The sequence below is a fragment of the Microtus pennsylvanicus genome, chromosome 1, assembly GCF_037038515.1.
Source record: "Microtus pennsylvanicus isolate mMicPen1 chromosome 1, mMicPen1.hap1, whole genome shotgun sequence".
NCBI classification, from domain to species: Eukaryota; Metazoa; Chordata; class Mammalia; order Rodentia; family Cricetidae; genus Microtus; species Microtus pennsylvanicus.
In genome coordinates this window covers 88324316-88338824 of record NC_134579.1, presented here as the reverse complement: position 1 = coordinate 88338824, position 14509 = coordinate 88324316, and the positions used below count along the sequence as shown (strand labels likewise).

Genomic DNA, 14509 nt, shown 5'->3' with positions numbered 1-14509 from the left:
TTGACAGGCGTTTCACGGCAACGCATAGCAACCGCGCCGCTGGCAAAGGGCTGGCGTGTGGGCGCGGCCAGAACGCAGGGCAGCGCTCTTTGCTGGGGCGGGAGGCACCTAGGGGCAATGGGGATCACCTGACCCTGAACCCGGGGAGCTCCCGCCTCGCAGACGCCCACGCTGCTTCCCTCTGGTTGGCCAACTTCTACTTCCCGCTGGACCCCCTTTGCCAATCTAACAGCAAATTCGCCACTCGGAAGGGCGGAGAAATTGGGGAGGTGCTGCCAGGGGCAGGGGGTACTAGCGTCTCGCAGCTGCGCACAGCCTGCCCTGCGTGTCTCCTCCCTCTTGTGAGTCCTCGCCTGGGTTTAGGGCGCGGTTTAGTCCTAAATGGTGGGGTAGAACTTCCCTTCCCGGTCTTGCCCGGAGATCCAGACACTCAGGAGCGGCAGTAGATCCGCCAGATATGCAACCACCACTTGAATCTTAAACCGATCTTGGAATTCTTGTGTTTGGGGAATGAGGGTGTGAGGACAAGGTCATTCCGGGTAATTCTAAAGGCGTGTAGACAAAGAGGGCCCATGGACACGTCTAGGGATTCGGAAGGCTATATATAGCCATGGAAATGTCGTCTGGAAAGAACAGAAAAATATTAATCAATGCTTGTGTCCACTTCGCTGGGCTAAAGGGCATACCTAGGCGCGCGGGGGTGTCACTAATGGAGGGAGTTGTGGTCTGTTTGCATTGGGAAGGGAGCTGAAGCCTTCTTACCCCACCCCCATGATTCTGTAGCAGCTGGGAAGCAGCTAGCCTTAGTGACGAGCATTTTGCCCAAAGGCACCCCCAGGAAAACCGCACATTCCACAGCCCTACGCTGCACCGAGGCGTGGGGGAAGGGAAGGGCTCAGAATCTGCTCCTGCTCCTTCGGGCTTCTGAAGCTTAGGGGTAAGAGGCTTCCCAGACAACAACCTCCCCTACCTTCTTCCTTACCACCTTCACCCCCCTCCCCTCCGCACCACTTCTAGCGTGCAATCGGAGAAGATATTCCCTGGGGGTGTGAGAGTGGGAATAATTTCAGTCAAAATCCAAAGAAGATAAATCTCAGGATCTGAAATCTGGAAAGTTCGTTTATCTTTTGTCTTTTTAGAAAATAAAAGTCGACCGTGTTCGGATTCCCCCACTTCCCTTCACCGCACATCACTTCGCTACCCATGGCTTTTTGAAAGGCTGGCTTAGTTTGTTACACAGATCAAGGACTCCAACCGCAGCAACACCTCCGTTCTTCACCAGCCAGAGACGAGGGGAAGGACAGGAAGTCCAGGTTGGCTCTGGCATTTACAACAGAGACATACATTCAGCCTCCAGCAGCTCTGGTGACAGGCTTTCCAAACAAGCCCTTGTCGTCAGGGGCCTGGAGTTGGCTCACCACCCCCTCCTTTCACCTCAGTCCCTGAGCCCACCAACCCCTTCCTGGTCTGTAGAGGGAGCAGAAAGCCCAGACCACCTGGGGGTTCTGCAGACTTTGGTTAGTCCTGCCTTCTCCCGCAGCTGCCTCTGGCTCATGCAGTTTGAACTGTCCCTGGCCCCGAGGCAGGATGGCCAGCTGGTTCTCAGAAAGCAGTCGGCAGGAAACAGCCATCTTGGCTCAAGTATTGCTCATTTCCCCAGCCTCTCTCCTTCCTCGGCTCCAATCAGAAATGCAGTCCGATGCTGTTGGCCAAGAGCCGGGGCACAAGAGGCTGAAGGCTTGGTTGGTGCCTGTAGCCAGTCCTGGCAGGGAGCGTGGACGAAGCCCCAGAGGTCACTTCCTCTGTCATCGCTGACAGGAAGAATCAGAATGGAAAAGAGTGAAGAAGAAAAAAAAAAAACTGAACCATATCTTCCCCTGAGGCCCACAATCCCACTTGTCCTAACTTCTGTCCCCATTCTTCATCTGTAGGTATTATTTGTGGGCGGGAATAGAGAGGCGTCTTCGGAGGATTCTAGCAGCGTCCATGCTCTTCACCGCTCAGCCTGGAATTGCTCTGCCGCCGCTACAGACCACGGGAGGAGTCACTGGGTGACAGTGGGGTTTAACACCCCTCCAGCTGGCCCCAGAACCCCAGGGACCGAACCAGGCACTGAGCCTTGCAGGGAAGACACAGGACTCAAGGGCTCGGGCACGCTCCTCAGTGCACCTGGCTGAGGCTGCGAGGGCTGTGGCGGAGGTGGGGCCGGCGGCTGCTGCTGCTGTTGCTGCTGCTGCAGTTTCTTCTTGTTGATTTTCCTTTCCTTGGCTCTGCGGTTCTGAAACCAAATTTTAACCTAGAAATGACAAGGCAGAAGATAGAAAAGATGAAAAGAGGAAGCAGCAGCATTCCAAGATCATCCTTGCCTGAGAAACCGTCTCCGGGCTCTTCCGGAAGTTTCCAATCACTATCCCCTACTCCCCCTCACACACACCATTGAGCTTTAGCGCAACGTTGAAGTATTCGTTCCCAGACTCTATTCAGCCTGAGGAGAAGTGGCAATCCCATGCCTTGCCCTCCTTCCCCCCGTTGCTTTCCAAAGAGCCTCTTGGAATCTCAGAACCAAGGAAAAGAAACCGCGCAGAAAGGTCCTCCCCCATGCAGATGGGTGGCCAGCTCGAGTGTGCTTCACGGGCATCCTTTGGCCCTCAGTGCAGAGGAACTGTACTGGTCTTCACCTTGGTGCCCGCAATGAGATTTCCTGTAAAATTTCCTGACTGAATTTGTCCTGTTTTTTTTTTCTTTTCCTTTCCCCTATACTATAGAAAGTGTTTGTGGGCCAAGCAAAACCTCTTTCGTTTTTTTAAAGAAACAAGTTTTTATGTTTAATTATGTGTATGCACATATACAGAGTGAGATTACCCACAGAAGCCAGAGGCACTGGATGACCCCTGCAGCTGGAGTTACAGGCCACTGTGAGCCACCTGATATGGGTTCTGGAAACAGAACTCAGTCCTCTGAAAGAGCATTAATGTACTCTTAAATGCAGAGCCATCCCTCCAGCCCCTGTCTCTTTAGTGTATGAGTAGACTGGGCCTTTATTTTTCTTTTTTTCTTTCCCCTAGTTCTGGGATAAAGAGAACATATCCTAATACAGTGATTGTCAATGTTCTTAATGCTGTGACCCTTTAAGACAGTTCTTCATGTGGTGGTGACCCCAGCCACAAAATTATTGTGTTGCTACTTTGTAACTGTACTTTTATTACTGTTATGAATTATAATGTAAATATCTCTGGACCCACAAGTTGAAAATCACCGTCCTAATAAATCTTTATTGTCCCAAGTGGAGTTCCGTGCTTGAGTCGTGCCTTGGTTTTTCTTGCAGTTCTCAGATCCCTCAAAATAAAAAGCAACTCAGAAAAAAAAAATCAAGAAAAGACAACTGGTAATTTAAGGATTCCCAAAAGAAAACCGCTCTCTTCCTTTCATGAAGGAAAGGGTGGATGGACTCTTGGCCAGGCTTCCTAGCGCTACCTGCCAGCGCCGCACCCCATGCAGTAATAGCCAGACCCTGGGAAGGCAATTCCCACCTGCCTCTCCGAGAGTCCCAGTGTGGCCGCCAGCTCAGCTTTCCGCCTGATGGTGATGTATCGACTGTAGTGGAACTCCTTCTCCAGCTCCAGTCGCTGATGGTCTGTGTACACCACTCGGTATTTGTCTTTCGTCCTGGTTTTCACTGTGGAGGAAGGAGAAGCTTTGGCTAAGAACTACAATCCATCAGTCATAGGTAATGACAAACCTCCCTAACCCAGGAGCCATTTCTCTTCCTTTACTGATGTGGTGGGGGGAGCAGGTGTGACTGTCTACTACCAAGGCTGACAATATCCACACCACAGGATCCAGGGGAGGAGAAGGGTGTGAGCCTCAGGGCACAACTAACTTCTCACACAGCCCCTTCCTACCCATAATCCAAATATAGTCTATTTAGGACCAGAAGAAAGGGAGGTGGGGGGAGTGGCCAGAGTCCCCAGGTATATAATATCCATTTTCAGGTTTACTAGAAATGACAGCCACCTTTAAAACACCTGGGACTGTGGTGTCAGGGTAAGCTGTTGGTTTCCCCTTTGTCTCAATACAGTGGAAAGGTGGGTGCAGGAACTGGCGGCTTCCTGAAAGCCACCAGAATCATATTCTAGATACAGTAACTAATTCTGCTCTGGAATTCTGAGCTGGGCTCCAGAACGTCAGAAGGACAATCCCTCCTGCTGAGAACACTTCATTCCTGCCCAACCAGGTTTGGCCCAGGGCAACTTTTCTTTTTTAATTCCCCATTTACTCCATGCGACAGCTATCCTGACCAGTGACCTATGATCATTAGATTGAGTCAACATATTAAATCTTGGATTGATTGTTTTACTGAAGGACCTTGACAAATAGCGCGGGACTGCTGCATCAGGCTGGAGCCTGTCTATTCACCGCGTCTGTCGTGGTTGCTTTTCGACAGAACGCTGGCCAGGAACTGTTCCACGTCTCAAGTTGGAGAGGCCTCACAGCAAAGCAGGTTTTAGCGCTCAGTGCCTAGTCGAACAAGGAGATCTAAGGGGTAGGAGTTGCCGAGAGGTGTTTAAGGCCCCGCAGGCTGACTTTGTTCAGGTAAAAACCTTTGCAAACCACAACAAAAGCACCCTGGGAGGATACAGGAGGGATCAGAGAGCTCCCCCAGCCTCTGAAAGGGGAACACAGTCGCAAACAATGCCGGACAAGGCGATCTTATCAAAGAAAAGCCCTTTCAATGCTTTAATAACAACCGCATTCTGTTTGAATTACCACTACTGAGCAAATGGCGGCCTCAGCTTTCATCCCCTTCCCCGCCAGGCGCATTAACATAAACACAGCACCGCAGGCGCATTTGAATGGGCGCTGCGGCCTCGACCCCGCGCCTGCTTTGGAAGAAAAGGGATCCAACATATCCTGAACGCGTTCACACCAGCTACTGCCTGAAACCCACTCTCGAGTGCCCCACTACACAGAAGACGACAGAACCAGATCCGGGTGCGCAGCCCGAATTGCACAACACTTGGAATCCTGAAGGAAACCATTAGAGCTGGGAAGGGAGGCACAGGACAGTTCCCCCAGAGGTTCTCGCCTTGGGATGGGTGCTGCCCATTCAGCACCACGCTCGGGCTGAGGAACGCAATGATAAGGACTCAGCGCTCTGAGGTCCGCTCCCTCAAGGGTCTGGGAGGCGGCCCCGCACCCCCTGGGAACCAAGCAGGGGGGCTGGAAGAGGGGAGGGATGAGAAGGAGTTGTCAGAATTCATTATTGACTGCGAAAGTCACCACCCTCTTTCCGGGCCCTAAAAGAGACAATGGCTGGGCTGAAAAGGTGTACATCAAAGCTGGCCGGGCGGCGTACACGCCTCTGCCCCTTGACAGATGACGCTCTGCAGAAGAGTCGGGCTCCGGCGCTGCGGGCCACAGCCTCCCCACATTAACATCACAAGGGCGCCCGGCGCCGACAGCGGCCTTGCCACCTCGGCGCGGGACTTCACAGCGGCCTCTCATCTGCTGACCCCGCGGCCAGGGCTCCTGAGGTTATCCGCCCCCTCCCAGGACCCCAGTCTCGGACCACCCACCCCCTGCACGCTAAAGGTCTTTCGTTGGTCTAAGACCCCTGCCGCAGACCCCCGCCCATTGTGTCCTTCAGGCAGGCTGGTGCAGGGAAGGTTTGGGGGTAGCTCAGGTCTAGGAATAAATCCTCTTGGAAATGACCAGGCCAAAGCCCACTCACTGGAGGCTAATCTGTAGCCTTCTGTCCGACAACATTGCCCACCAGGCCGCTCATGGGGTGTGCTCAGTGACGCAGAAGAGCCAGAGACAGGCCCCCAAGTGCCGCTCTGATTTATACGGCTGTAATTGGCTATAAACCTCCGTAAAGTGGCCATAACCTGCATGTGGCCTGGCTGTACTGACTAGATGCAAACCGAGAGAAGCGGAAACTTAAAGAGCTGAAGAAGGTTCCACGGAACAAAAAGGGGATTCTAATACCACTCCTCTGTCACACTTTTCCCACTTCCTTCCTACCCACCCACCCCCCCCCCACACACACACATAGGGACATCAGAAAAGGCAAAACCGACGCCAGTGAGTCCCACAGTTCGGCAAATCTAGGGTCTTTAGCAATTATCTCCCGAGTCTAGAATGCACAACACGCGCAGACACACGAGATCCTTGAAGGTTAGGTTAGAGAAAAATGGCCCACGTCTGAAGAAGCTGGGTCCGTTCAGGGATTCCTCTCCCTGCTTCTTGCTCTCTGTGATGACAAGAGAGGACTTCCGTGGGAGACTTTGCTTAGCAGAAGGAAGGGTCAGGGATCCTGGAACTCCCCCTTCCCCTTAAGCCAGTGCCTTCCTTCTCTCCAGCGGGCGCACAGCAGCCTCTGGTCTCTGCTCCAGCAGCGCTGACCCCTTGAGTTGGCTTTAATGGTCAAACTGGTCTTGTTCAGTCTCCACACTCCCTGGCAATTACCCCTTTAGGGGGTACCTCAGATGGAGGAAGGAGAGTGGGTAGGCACGGTGAGGGGATCCAAGGCTCCCTCTTTAGCCTGGGGGGTGTGTAAGGAATGCTGGCCGTGTGATTCTCCTCGCGGCGTAGAGCTTACGACATTGTCGGAAGCTTCCGAAGGTATCCCGATGTTGCCAACGAGGAACTGTTAGAGAGGAAACCATTCCTCTGCCCTAAACAAACGTGTGTGAGAAGCACAAACTATGCACATCTGGGACCGCAATCAGCAAAAGCCCCCCCACCAGGGGTCCATCCCAGTGGTTTTCCCCTTGCCCCTCCTCCTCTACTGGCCAGAAGCTCGCAGACTGCCGGCGACAGTCCCGGTGGGCGCGGGACCTGGGACGCACCCCAGCACCGCTTACCTTGGCTTCCCAGGGACGGCTGTGCGGGCTTCCGCATCCACTCGCACAAGTTTCGCCGCTGGCCGCTGGGCGACAGCTGCTCGGCGGCGGCGGTGGCTGCCGGCCCCGGAGGGCCGGGGTTGAGTGTCTGCAGCAAGCCGGAGGCGCAAGACGGCGCGGCAGCCGGATGGTGCGGGTGGTGATGCGGGTGATGGTGAGCGTGGTAGTCGGCGGGGCTGCTGTAGCCCATAGCGGCTGCCGGGGAGCCCCCGTTGAGGCCGTGGGCTACAGCGTTGGCCGCAGCAGCGCCCCCAGGCGCGTAGCCGTTCCAGTCCTCGCGGAGAGGCGCGCCGTATGCGGTGGGCCAGGATGGCCCTGGCGACTGAGCGCTGTCCAAATTCGCCGCGGCAGCAGCCGCGGCCGCCACGTGGTAACCGCCGTAGTCCGGGTACTGCGGGGGGCTGACAAAGTTCTGCGGTGCCAGGTTGAGGCCGCCAGAGTGGCGCACGGAGCTGGGGTACATGCTCACGTCCTTGTCTAGGAGGTAGCTCACGTACATGGTGGCGAGGGACCCAGAGCAGACCTCACCATGCTGCCTGGGGACGAATCCTGGAGGCTGCCGGAGGCGCGGGGCACAGAGGGCTAGGGACGCGGGGGCGCGGGGAGCTGCGGGTGGCTGGCTGCACCTCAGCCCACGGTGCTCCGCTGGCTCCTAGCGGCGCTCCTGCCTCCGGGGCAGTCCCTCCCTCTGTCCTGCCTCCTCCCTCTCTTCCTTCTTTCCTCCCACCTCCTTGCCACTAGGCTGCGGAGGCGGGGGAAGACCCGCCACCACAGGTTGGCTCGCGGAGTCCCAGGCCAGCGGCCTTACGTGATTAACGAATGTTTACAAGAGTCTATTAGTAATGACACAGACACCAATGGCTGGAGACGTCGAGTCGCAGCGCACTGCGCTCACAAACCCCCAGAAACACGATTTGCATTTAAAAGAAAGGGGGGGGGGAGCTCACGAGAGGGCAGGGACCAGATCACAGCTAAATATTCAATCCTTTATTGTTAAAGAGCTTCCTCCTTCCAACCTGGTGCACTTTAACCTCCAATCACAGGTTCAAAGAATGAAATCAAGAGACTTGCAAAAAGTCTTGGCGGAGGGGGGGAGAGAGAGAAAGGGAGAGAGAGAGGAGAGAAGAGAGAGAGAGAGAGAGAGAGAGAGAGAGAGAGAGAGAGAGAGAGAGAGAAAGAGAGAGAGAGAGAGAGAAGAGAAGAGAGAGAGAGATCTTGGTTGGATGGTTGGAATCTGGGTTTAGAGATAGGAGCAGTCTTGTTCCTGCATTCGCAGGGAGGAGGCGGTCGAGAAATTCTTGTTCCCAAAGAGAAAAAAGAAGTCAGAAGCCATTGCTTTGAGGACATTTCTGACCAACTGAGGAGGTGACTTGTAGATCTAAGACCAGGGCCATTCCTTCCCACTCCCAGAATCAGAATGAAACTGACTGACGTCCCAAACAACCGTCAGCACTACTTTTATTTCCTTGCCAAAGGATAAAAGATGGTTCTGCGCCCTCGCCCTCGAATTCGTCTTACACTTAGGATCTGAGTTCAGTTAAAACAATTTATTTTAAAAATATTACTGTCTCGAAAAACCAAAAAAAATATTACTTTAAAGAACCGAACACCTCTACAAAGCCACAATATGTTTGGCTATGACTTACCTTGGAAGGGAGTAATTGGTGGGGTCGGAAGAGATGCCTAGGACCTCAGTAAATTTTTACCCTTGAGCACTAATTACACGGTGTATTCAGTTTGAAATGTCAACCGATTATACTTGTACTTTTATTAAAAGTATTTTAAAGTTGAAAAATCAAGGAGCATGTTTCTGTCAACTCCTACCCAGTTACTGTTGTCTTACATCATGCCTATGTCTTAAAAACCCTTTCTCCTGGAGCCCAAGAGATGTCTTACCCAGAAAGCACTGGCTGCTCTTTAGAGGGCCCGTGTTCAATTCCCACTACCCATCTGGTGGCTCACAGCCCTTGTGGATCTGACACCCTCATTTTACTTCGTCAGGCACCAGACACATGAATGGTGCACAGACATACATACGGACAAAACACCCCCATAAAATAATAAAATAGGTCAATCTTTGAAAACATTCAACTAGTTTAAAAGAGCACTTTCTCTTTTATAATGTAAAACCCTCTCTGCAGAAATCTATTTTTTCATCCCAGGGAATGAAGAGGCCATCTGCTGTCAGTATTAGTTACTGCTCATGAAAAGCAAGGGCGGGCACGGAGACCTGAACTGCCCTACAGCAGAGCCTTTGGGGTGGGAGAAAGTCACCTGATTGCACTAGGCAACTTGGTGATGTTGGGGCTGCCACTTCAGAAGGGAGGTTACAAACCGCCCAGGCCCAAGCTAGGCAACTCTACTTTGCTCTTGCAAATGGTGCCTGGAACTCAAGGTATTGGTAGCACTCCTTCACGGAGCCCTTCTCTCGTGGATCGTAGGTTCTCTGGGTAGGAGTCCTCCCTGGGGTACTTTCCAGGGCCCTTTATCTTCGTGGACCCCTGCCTCACGAATCTACACCTGTGGGAACCTGCCTTCTTCATATCCTTTGTATGTTGTAAGGAAGGTTAAAACTGGGGGTGGCTGGATATTCAAGAGCTGTCCTTCAAGAGGCCAGGGATCCTTGTTACTCCTCCTTAAACCCTCCTGGGTAGGCACTGAACAGGAACAAGAGTGCCATCTCTCTTTGCAAGAATCACACCTGGAAATAAATATCAAGCCCTACTACAGAAGGCAAGAGCAGAAAGGGGTGTTCCCAGTCCCTACGGGGTGGCCAGAATGTGGGAGGTTAAGTAGTGGGCACTGCAGACTTTTGATCTTAGGAGTGTCTTCCTCCTCTTCCTGAGACTCAATACATCTTCCATTCCTTCAAGTCCCCTCCCAGGCTTAAGCTCTGGAAGCCCAGGCCCAGACCCAGGCTCAGCCTGTGTCTTTAGAATGCCTGCATTCTGGCATTTCTTTGAAACAATCACTTTATTAGGGACAGCCATTCCCCCTCAGCCCTGTGGTGGCTACTTCCTGAGTTTTTATGGCCCAGGCTGCCAGCCGCTGGCTAATTGTCCCTGTTTTCCAGCTGTGTCTCTGTACTCTGCCATGGAAAAAAAATGACTTCAGGTTGGGCACTACTAGGGGAGCAGGTAGGGGTTACTCTGCTCTCCCAAGGCCGAGCAACAGGGGAGCCTGAGTTTTATTTGGGGTGCTTGAACCCAGGAAAGGAAACCAGTACTGACAGGAACTGTTTTTCCTCCTTGCAAAACCTGGGTACCCTAGCAGTCATAGCTTGACCGTGGTGGCAGTGGCAGAGTCTGGGCTGTTGGGAGAGGAGAAAGGGGCTGATAAATCCTGTCCTTTGACAAGCTCTTCAGAGTGGAAGTGTTGCTAATCCTCCCGTCCTCCAAGGCTGGGTCTCCCAGAGGGACAGGGTGGTGAGAAAGATTGTGACTTCTGTAGAAGGTGGCAAACGGGAAGGAAGCCTGCGTGTCTTTCTACTGGGATAGTTCTAGTAGGATGAAGGTTTCCTCTGGAAATCCCCTCCAGGATGAAGCAGGGCCTCCAGGTAAGTGCTGACCCACAACTCTGGCATAATACAGAGAAAGCCTCCTTCCAGGCTCCCTTACTGTTGTGCTGAGACTGCTAGAGAAGGGACCACTCTGGGTGTCCCCAGGTGCATTGGAGGTGGCTGCCTTCCACAGACTATTTCATTCACCAGCTCTCCCTCTTGGGAAAGCATGAGCTGACAGGGGAGAGAGTAGGAAGGAAAAAAAAGATCCCAGTAAATAAAGCCACAGGAAGACTGTGGGGACAGCCAACCTGGTTATCAAAGGGGTAACTCTTTGTTGCCCGACAGTCTAGAGGCCATTCCACATTCCTTCAAGAGGGTCTCTTTTCAGGACACAGGCTGGTGGCCTGAGCAGGGGCTCAGGTGGAGGAGGAGGAGGAGGAGGAGGAGGAGGAGGAGGAGGAGGAGGAGGAGGAGGAGGAGGAGGAGGAGGAGGAGGAGGAGGAGGAGGAGAGAGCTACCGGAAGGGGCGGGCTCCCCCACCCTTAAACCCACAGATCCCTGACCTGGCTCCCTCCCTGCTCAAAGGTCCTGCTGCTGGTCCCAGCTACAGAACCTCACCTCTGTCACACAATTGTAGTTCCTGCAGTTGGAGAGCGGGACACCCACCTAACACAAAGTAGGCACTCTCTGCCCACCTTAGCGTCCTTTCTGAGTTCCCGAAAACAAGATGGACCTCAGTAACATGACCCACTCATCAAAAACCTGAATCCCCAGGAAGAGCAAGAGAGAGTTTCTGGCCAGTTCTCTCAGCTTATGAGGCAGAGTGCCGTGGGTCAACGTTCTAACACTACTTAATTGGGAGCTTGGGAATCTTTGAGCCAATGGCAATCCACTCACACAAAGAAAGACTCAATAATGCATGAATTAACCCCAACAGCAGCAACCGGCCCTACGGCAACCCACTCAGCTAACATCTCAGGGAAGGAAGTCAATAGCATTGTCCTTTAGGGCTTCTCCAGAGTCTGTCACCTGCCCAGCACACTAGGCTACACTGGAGACCCAAGTGTCCATCCAGGGCAGCAAGGAGGTGCTGCAGCTGCTCAGCCGCCAGCAGAAACAGATGTGGTCTCAGCTGGCAAGTGAAGCACGCTGGGTGCCGGTCCTCTCCAGCTAAGGAGAGCTCCCAGAATTCGCAGAGCATTGTGGGCTGGGATGCCCAAGCTTAGGGACCCAGCTGTCTTAAGCCTCTCCTGGAGGAACAGCGGAGCAGCATTCTGATCCAGTGCAGGAGATATCCCTTGTTCTACTGTTCTGCCCAAAGTATATTCCCACAGCCAGAAGGTCTAAGAAAACAAAGCTGTTAAGAAAAGGGGGAAATGTTTGGCTTTAGCACTCTCTTTAGAATGTTTTTGCTCATTGGATGAAAGTTAAATATTAGGAGTGACTTATCTTTCTCCTTTGTTCTAAAATTGGTGCTTGGATGCTTGGAGTGTTGGGCAATTCCTTTGACTTCTGTGTGGCAGATGAGAACAGAAACCCGCTAGAGCTTTTGAAAGGGTAGGATCTGAGGGGTCTCCCAGACTAGGAAACACCAGAGAGAGCTAATCTAAACTCACAGCAGAGAGCATTCCCAGTGCACTGGTCTTCTGTTAGCCTCTCTTCTCTCACCATTGTCTCAGCCTGGAATGACCTTTGTTTGTCATATGAAAATCTCTTCCAAGGAAAGCCTACTGGGCAAGTTTAATATGGCCAGGGTAGGACGGGGCACAGACAAACCCGTGTCTCTCTCTCAGTTCATATACACTGACAGGCTGCCTTACCTGAAGCTGGGTGGTGGTGGTGGTGGTTATGGTGGGTGATGATGATGATGGTGTGGTGGTGGTGATGGTGGTGGGTGGTGGTGATGGTGGTGGTGGTGGTGATGGTGGTGGTGGTGCTGGTGGTGGGTGGTGATGATGATGGTGTGGTGGTGGTGATGGTGGTGGGTGGTGATGATGATGGTGTGGTGGTGGTGATGGTGGTGGGTGGTGGTGATGGTGGTGGGTGGTGGTGATGGTGGTGGTGATGGTGGTGGTGATGCTGGTGGTGGGTGGTGGTGGTGGTGGTGGTGATGGTGGTAGTGGTGGGTGGTAGTGGTGGTGGTGGTGGTGGTGGTGGTGGTGATGGTGGTGTGTGGTGATGATGGTGGTAGTGGTGGTGGTGATGATGGTGGGTGGTGGTGGTGATGGTGGTGATGGTGGTGGTGGTGATGGTGATGATGGTGGTGGTGGTGGTGATGGTGGCAGTGGCACTTAGAACCTACACAAGTTGCCATTTTACAAAGACCAGAGAGGAGTGGAGATCCTCCCAAGGTCTCACAGCCATGCTCAGATCTCCAACGATATGTCTGATCTTTGTCATGCAGCAGTCTGTACAGACGTTAATTATTACTATGTCTGTTGGTGCCACCCTGGAAACATCCCCAGTACAAAACCAGCTATCAGGATCAAGGACTGAGAACTCCCCACCCTATAGGCACCACAGTGCTGGAGCAGTCAGGCTCTGGATTGCTACAATGCTGACCCACATTCCAGGCTGCTTTCTCTCGGGAGCACCTGCTTTCTTCAGTCTTCCTAGTTATGGAATACATTTCCCCCAGAAGTTCTATTCTAGTTTCTCCAACTGACTGTAAAGGTCTCCATCCACTTTTGTCTCCTAGTAAACACTTTCTAGGGGCGGGGGAATCTCCATTTTTTAATATCGCAACTGACATTCTGTGACTCAATTGGAAAGGTGTCCGTTCAAAAAACGAACAAAGGTTAGGCATCGAATATGTCTCTTATATGTCTCTTCCCCGCTCCTCCCCTCACTAAATACCAGCTTCTTTAAAGCCCAAGGCACAGAATAGGTTTTTTTAGTTTTTTTTTTTTAAACCATCCACACTCCCCAGTTACAATGGTGAGCGACTAGCTCAGAAATGGGCTCCTGATTTCCAGGCTGAGCCTTGGGCTGAGGTACCCTGCTGGGCTCGGATGTTTTTGTAAGGGGCTGTAACTGTGGGGGAGGTGAAGAGCGAAGCACCCCCCCCCCCGTGTGTGTGTGTGTGTGTGTGTGTGTGTGTGTACCCTGTGGTGAACTGTCTGGTTACTTACTGGAGTCAAAACACCCAGTCCTCGAATCCTTGGGCTGTCTGGTTCTTTTTCAGTCTCAATCTTTTTTTTTTTCCTTGACGAATTCGTAAGTAAAATATTAATTGTTCCCACCAAATGCAAACCAGCTGTCCCTGCGCCCTCCTGGTGTTCCCTGGGTCTACCCGACGGAGCGAGCACCTTGAGGTGCCTGCGACGCGGGCTGGTTTCCCGCATGCTGCGCACCAGAGAGGGGAAGGAACAAGGGACAGCGCCAGGCTCAGGCTTGCCACTGTTGGAGCCCAGACACGAAGAAAGGAAACTGTGAGCCACCTCTCTGCAGCACCGGTCACCCGCCACCAGCCTCGGGCCTGGGGCGGAGGGAGGGGGGCTTTGACACTGGGCTCCCTAGAAAGGGCCCTCAGGTGCGGCAACCGTTCTTTCCCAGCTCCCTCTCTTCCTGCGTCGCACGTCCAGCCCTGACCTCCAGGCTGGGAAGAGTCCTTGAGTAGCCCTCTCGGGTCACCTCACCTCCACCTCCTTCCAAAGGGACGCCAGCAACTGCCCAACCCGTGCCCTTTCCCTCAGGGGTAAAAGACTGGATAATCTCTTGATGGCTGAAATGCAGTTATGTCACTAGTTAGACCCGGTCGTTCCTGAGAAGCACAGATTGCATCTATGATTCTAAAAATAGCCCTGGGAATCTTGCCCCGTTGGATTCTCTGCATCTTCGGTTTATCAAATTTACATAAAGAGGGTGGATTCTACATTTTAGGGCCCTTATCTAAGGGTTGGGTTTTCCCCAGGGCTACACGGAATGCTTTGAGTGTAGTGGATTTTGAGTCTTTGGCCTGGCGCTCCTGTCCCCCAGGTGGCCCACCATAGGATGCTGATAGCAGGCGCCTTCCAAGGCATCCACTCCTTCATCCCCAGTTTCCCTTGCCCACACTGCTCAGGGAAGTAGATGAGGTGACAGAAGAGGTAACAGGTTCCTT

At 52.9% G+C, this 14509-nt stretch overlaps 1 protein-coding gene across 2 annotated transcripts; it reads right to left on the bottom strand.

Moving 5' to 3' along the window:
• Positions 1 to 1093: 1093 nt before the first annotated feature.
• On the bottom strand, positions 1094 to 7781 carry Cdx2 (caudal type homeobox 2). Of its 2 annotated transcripts, none has more exons than XM_075972102.1 (3): positions 6867 to 7781; positions 3535 to 3676; positions 1094 to 2296 (listed from the first exon to the last, which is right to left on the bottom strand). In XM_075972102.1, exons 1-3 carry the CDS (start codon positions 7402 to 7404, stop codon positions 2161 to 2163), a joined length of 816 nt encoding a protein of 271 aa, XP_075828217.1. In that variant the 5' UTR covers positions 7405 to 7781; the 3' UTR covers positions 1094 to 2160. The 2 variants fall into 2 exon arrangements, with proteins under 2 accessions (XP_075828217.1, XP_075828208.1); XM_075972093.1 differs by having other exon boundaries at positions 3531 to 3676; positions 6867 to 7757.
• Positions 7782 to 14509: the final 6728 nt, after the last annotated feature.

Coding starts and splice junctions, on each gene's coding strand:
- Cdx2 (XM_075972093.1), bottom strand. CDS start 7,404: ATGTACGTGAGCTACCTCCTAGACAAGGACGTGAGCATGTACCCCAGC. Junction 3,677..6,866: donor GCCGTCCCTGGGAAGCCAAG/GTAAGCGGTGCT, acceptor CTTCCTCCACAG/TGAAAACCAGGACGAAAGAC. Junction 2,297..3,530: donor TGGGACTCTCGGAGAGGCAG/GTGGGAATTGCC, acceptor TGTCATTTCTAG/GTTAAAATTTGGTTTCAGAA.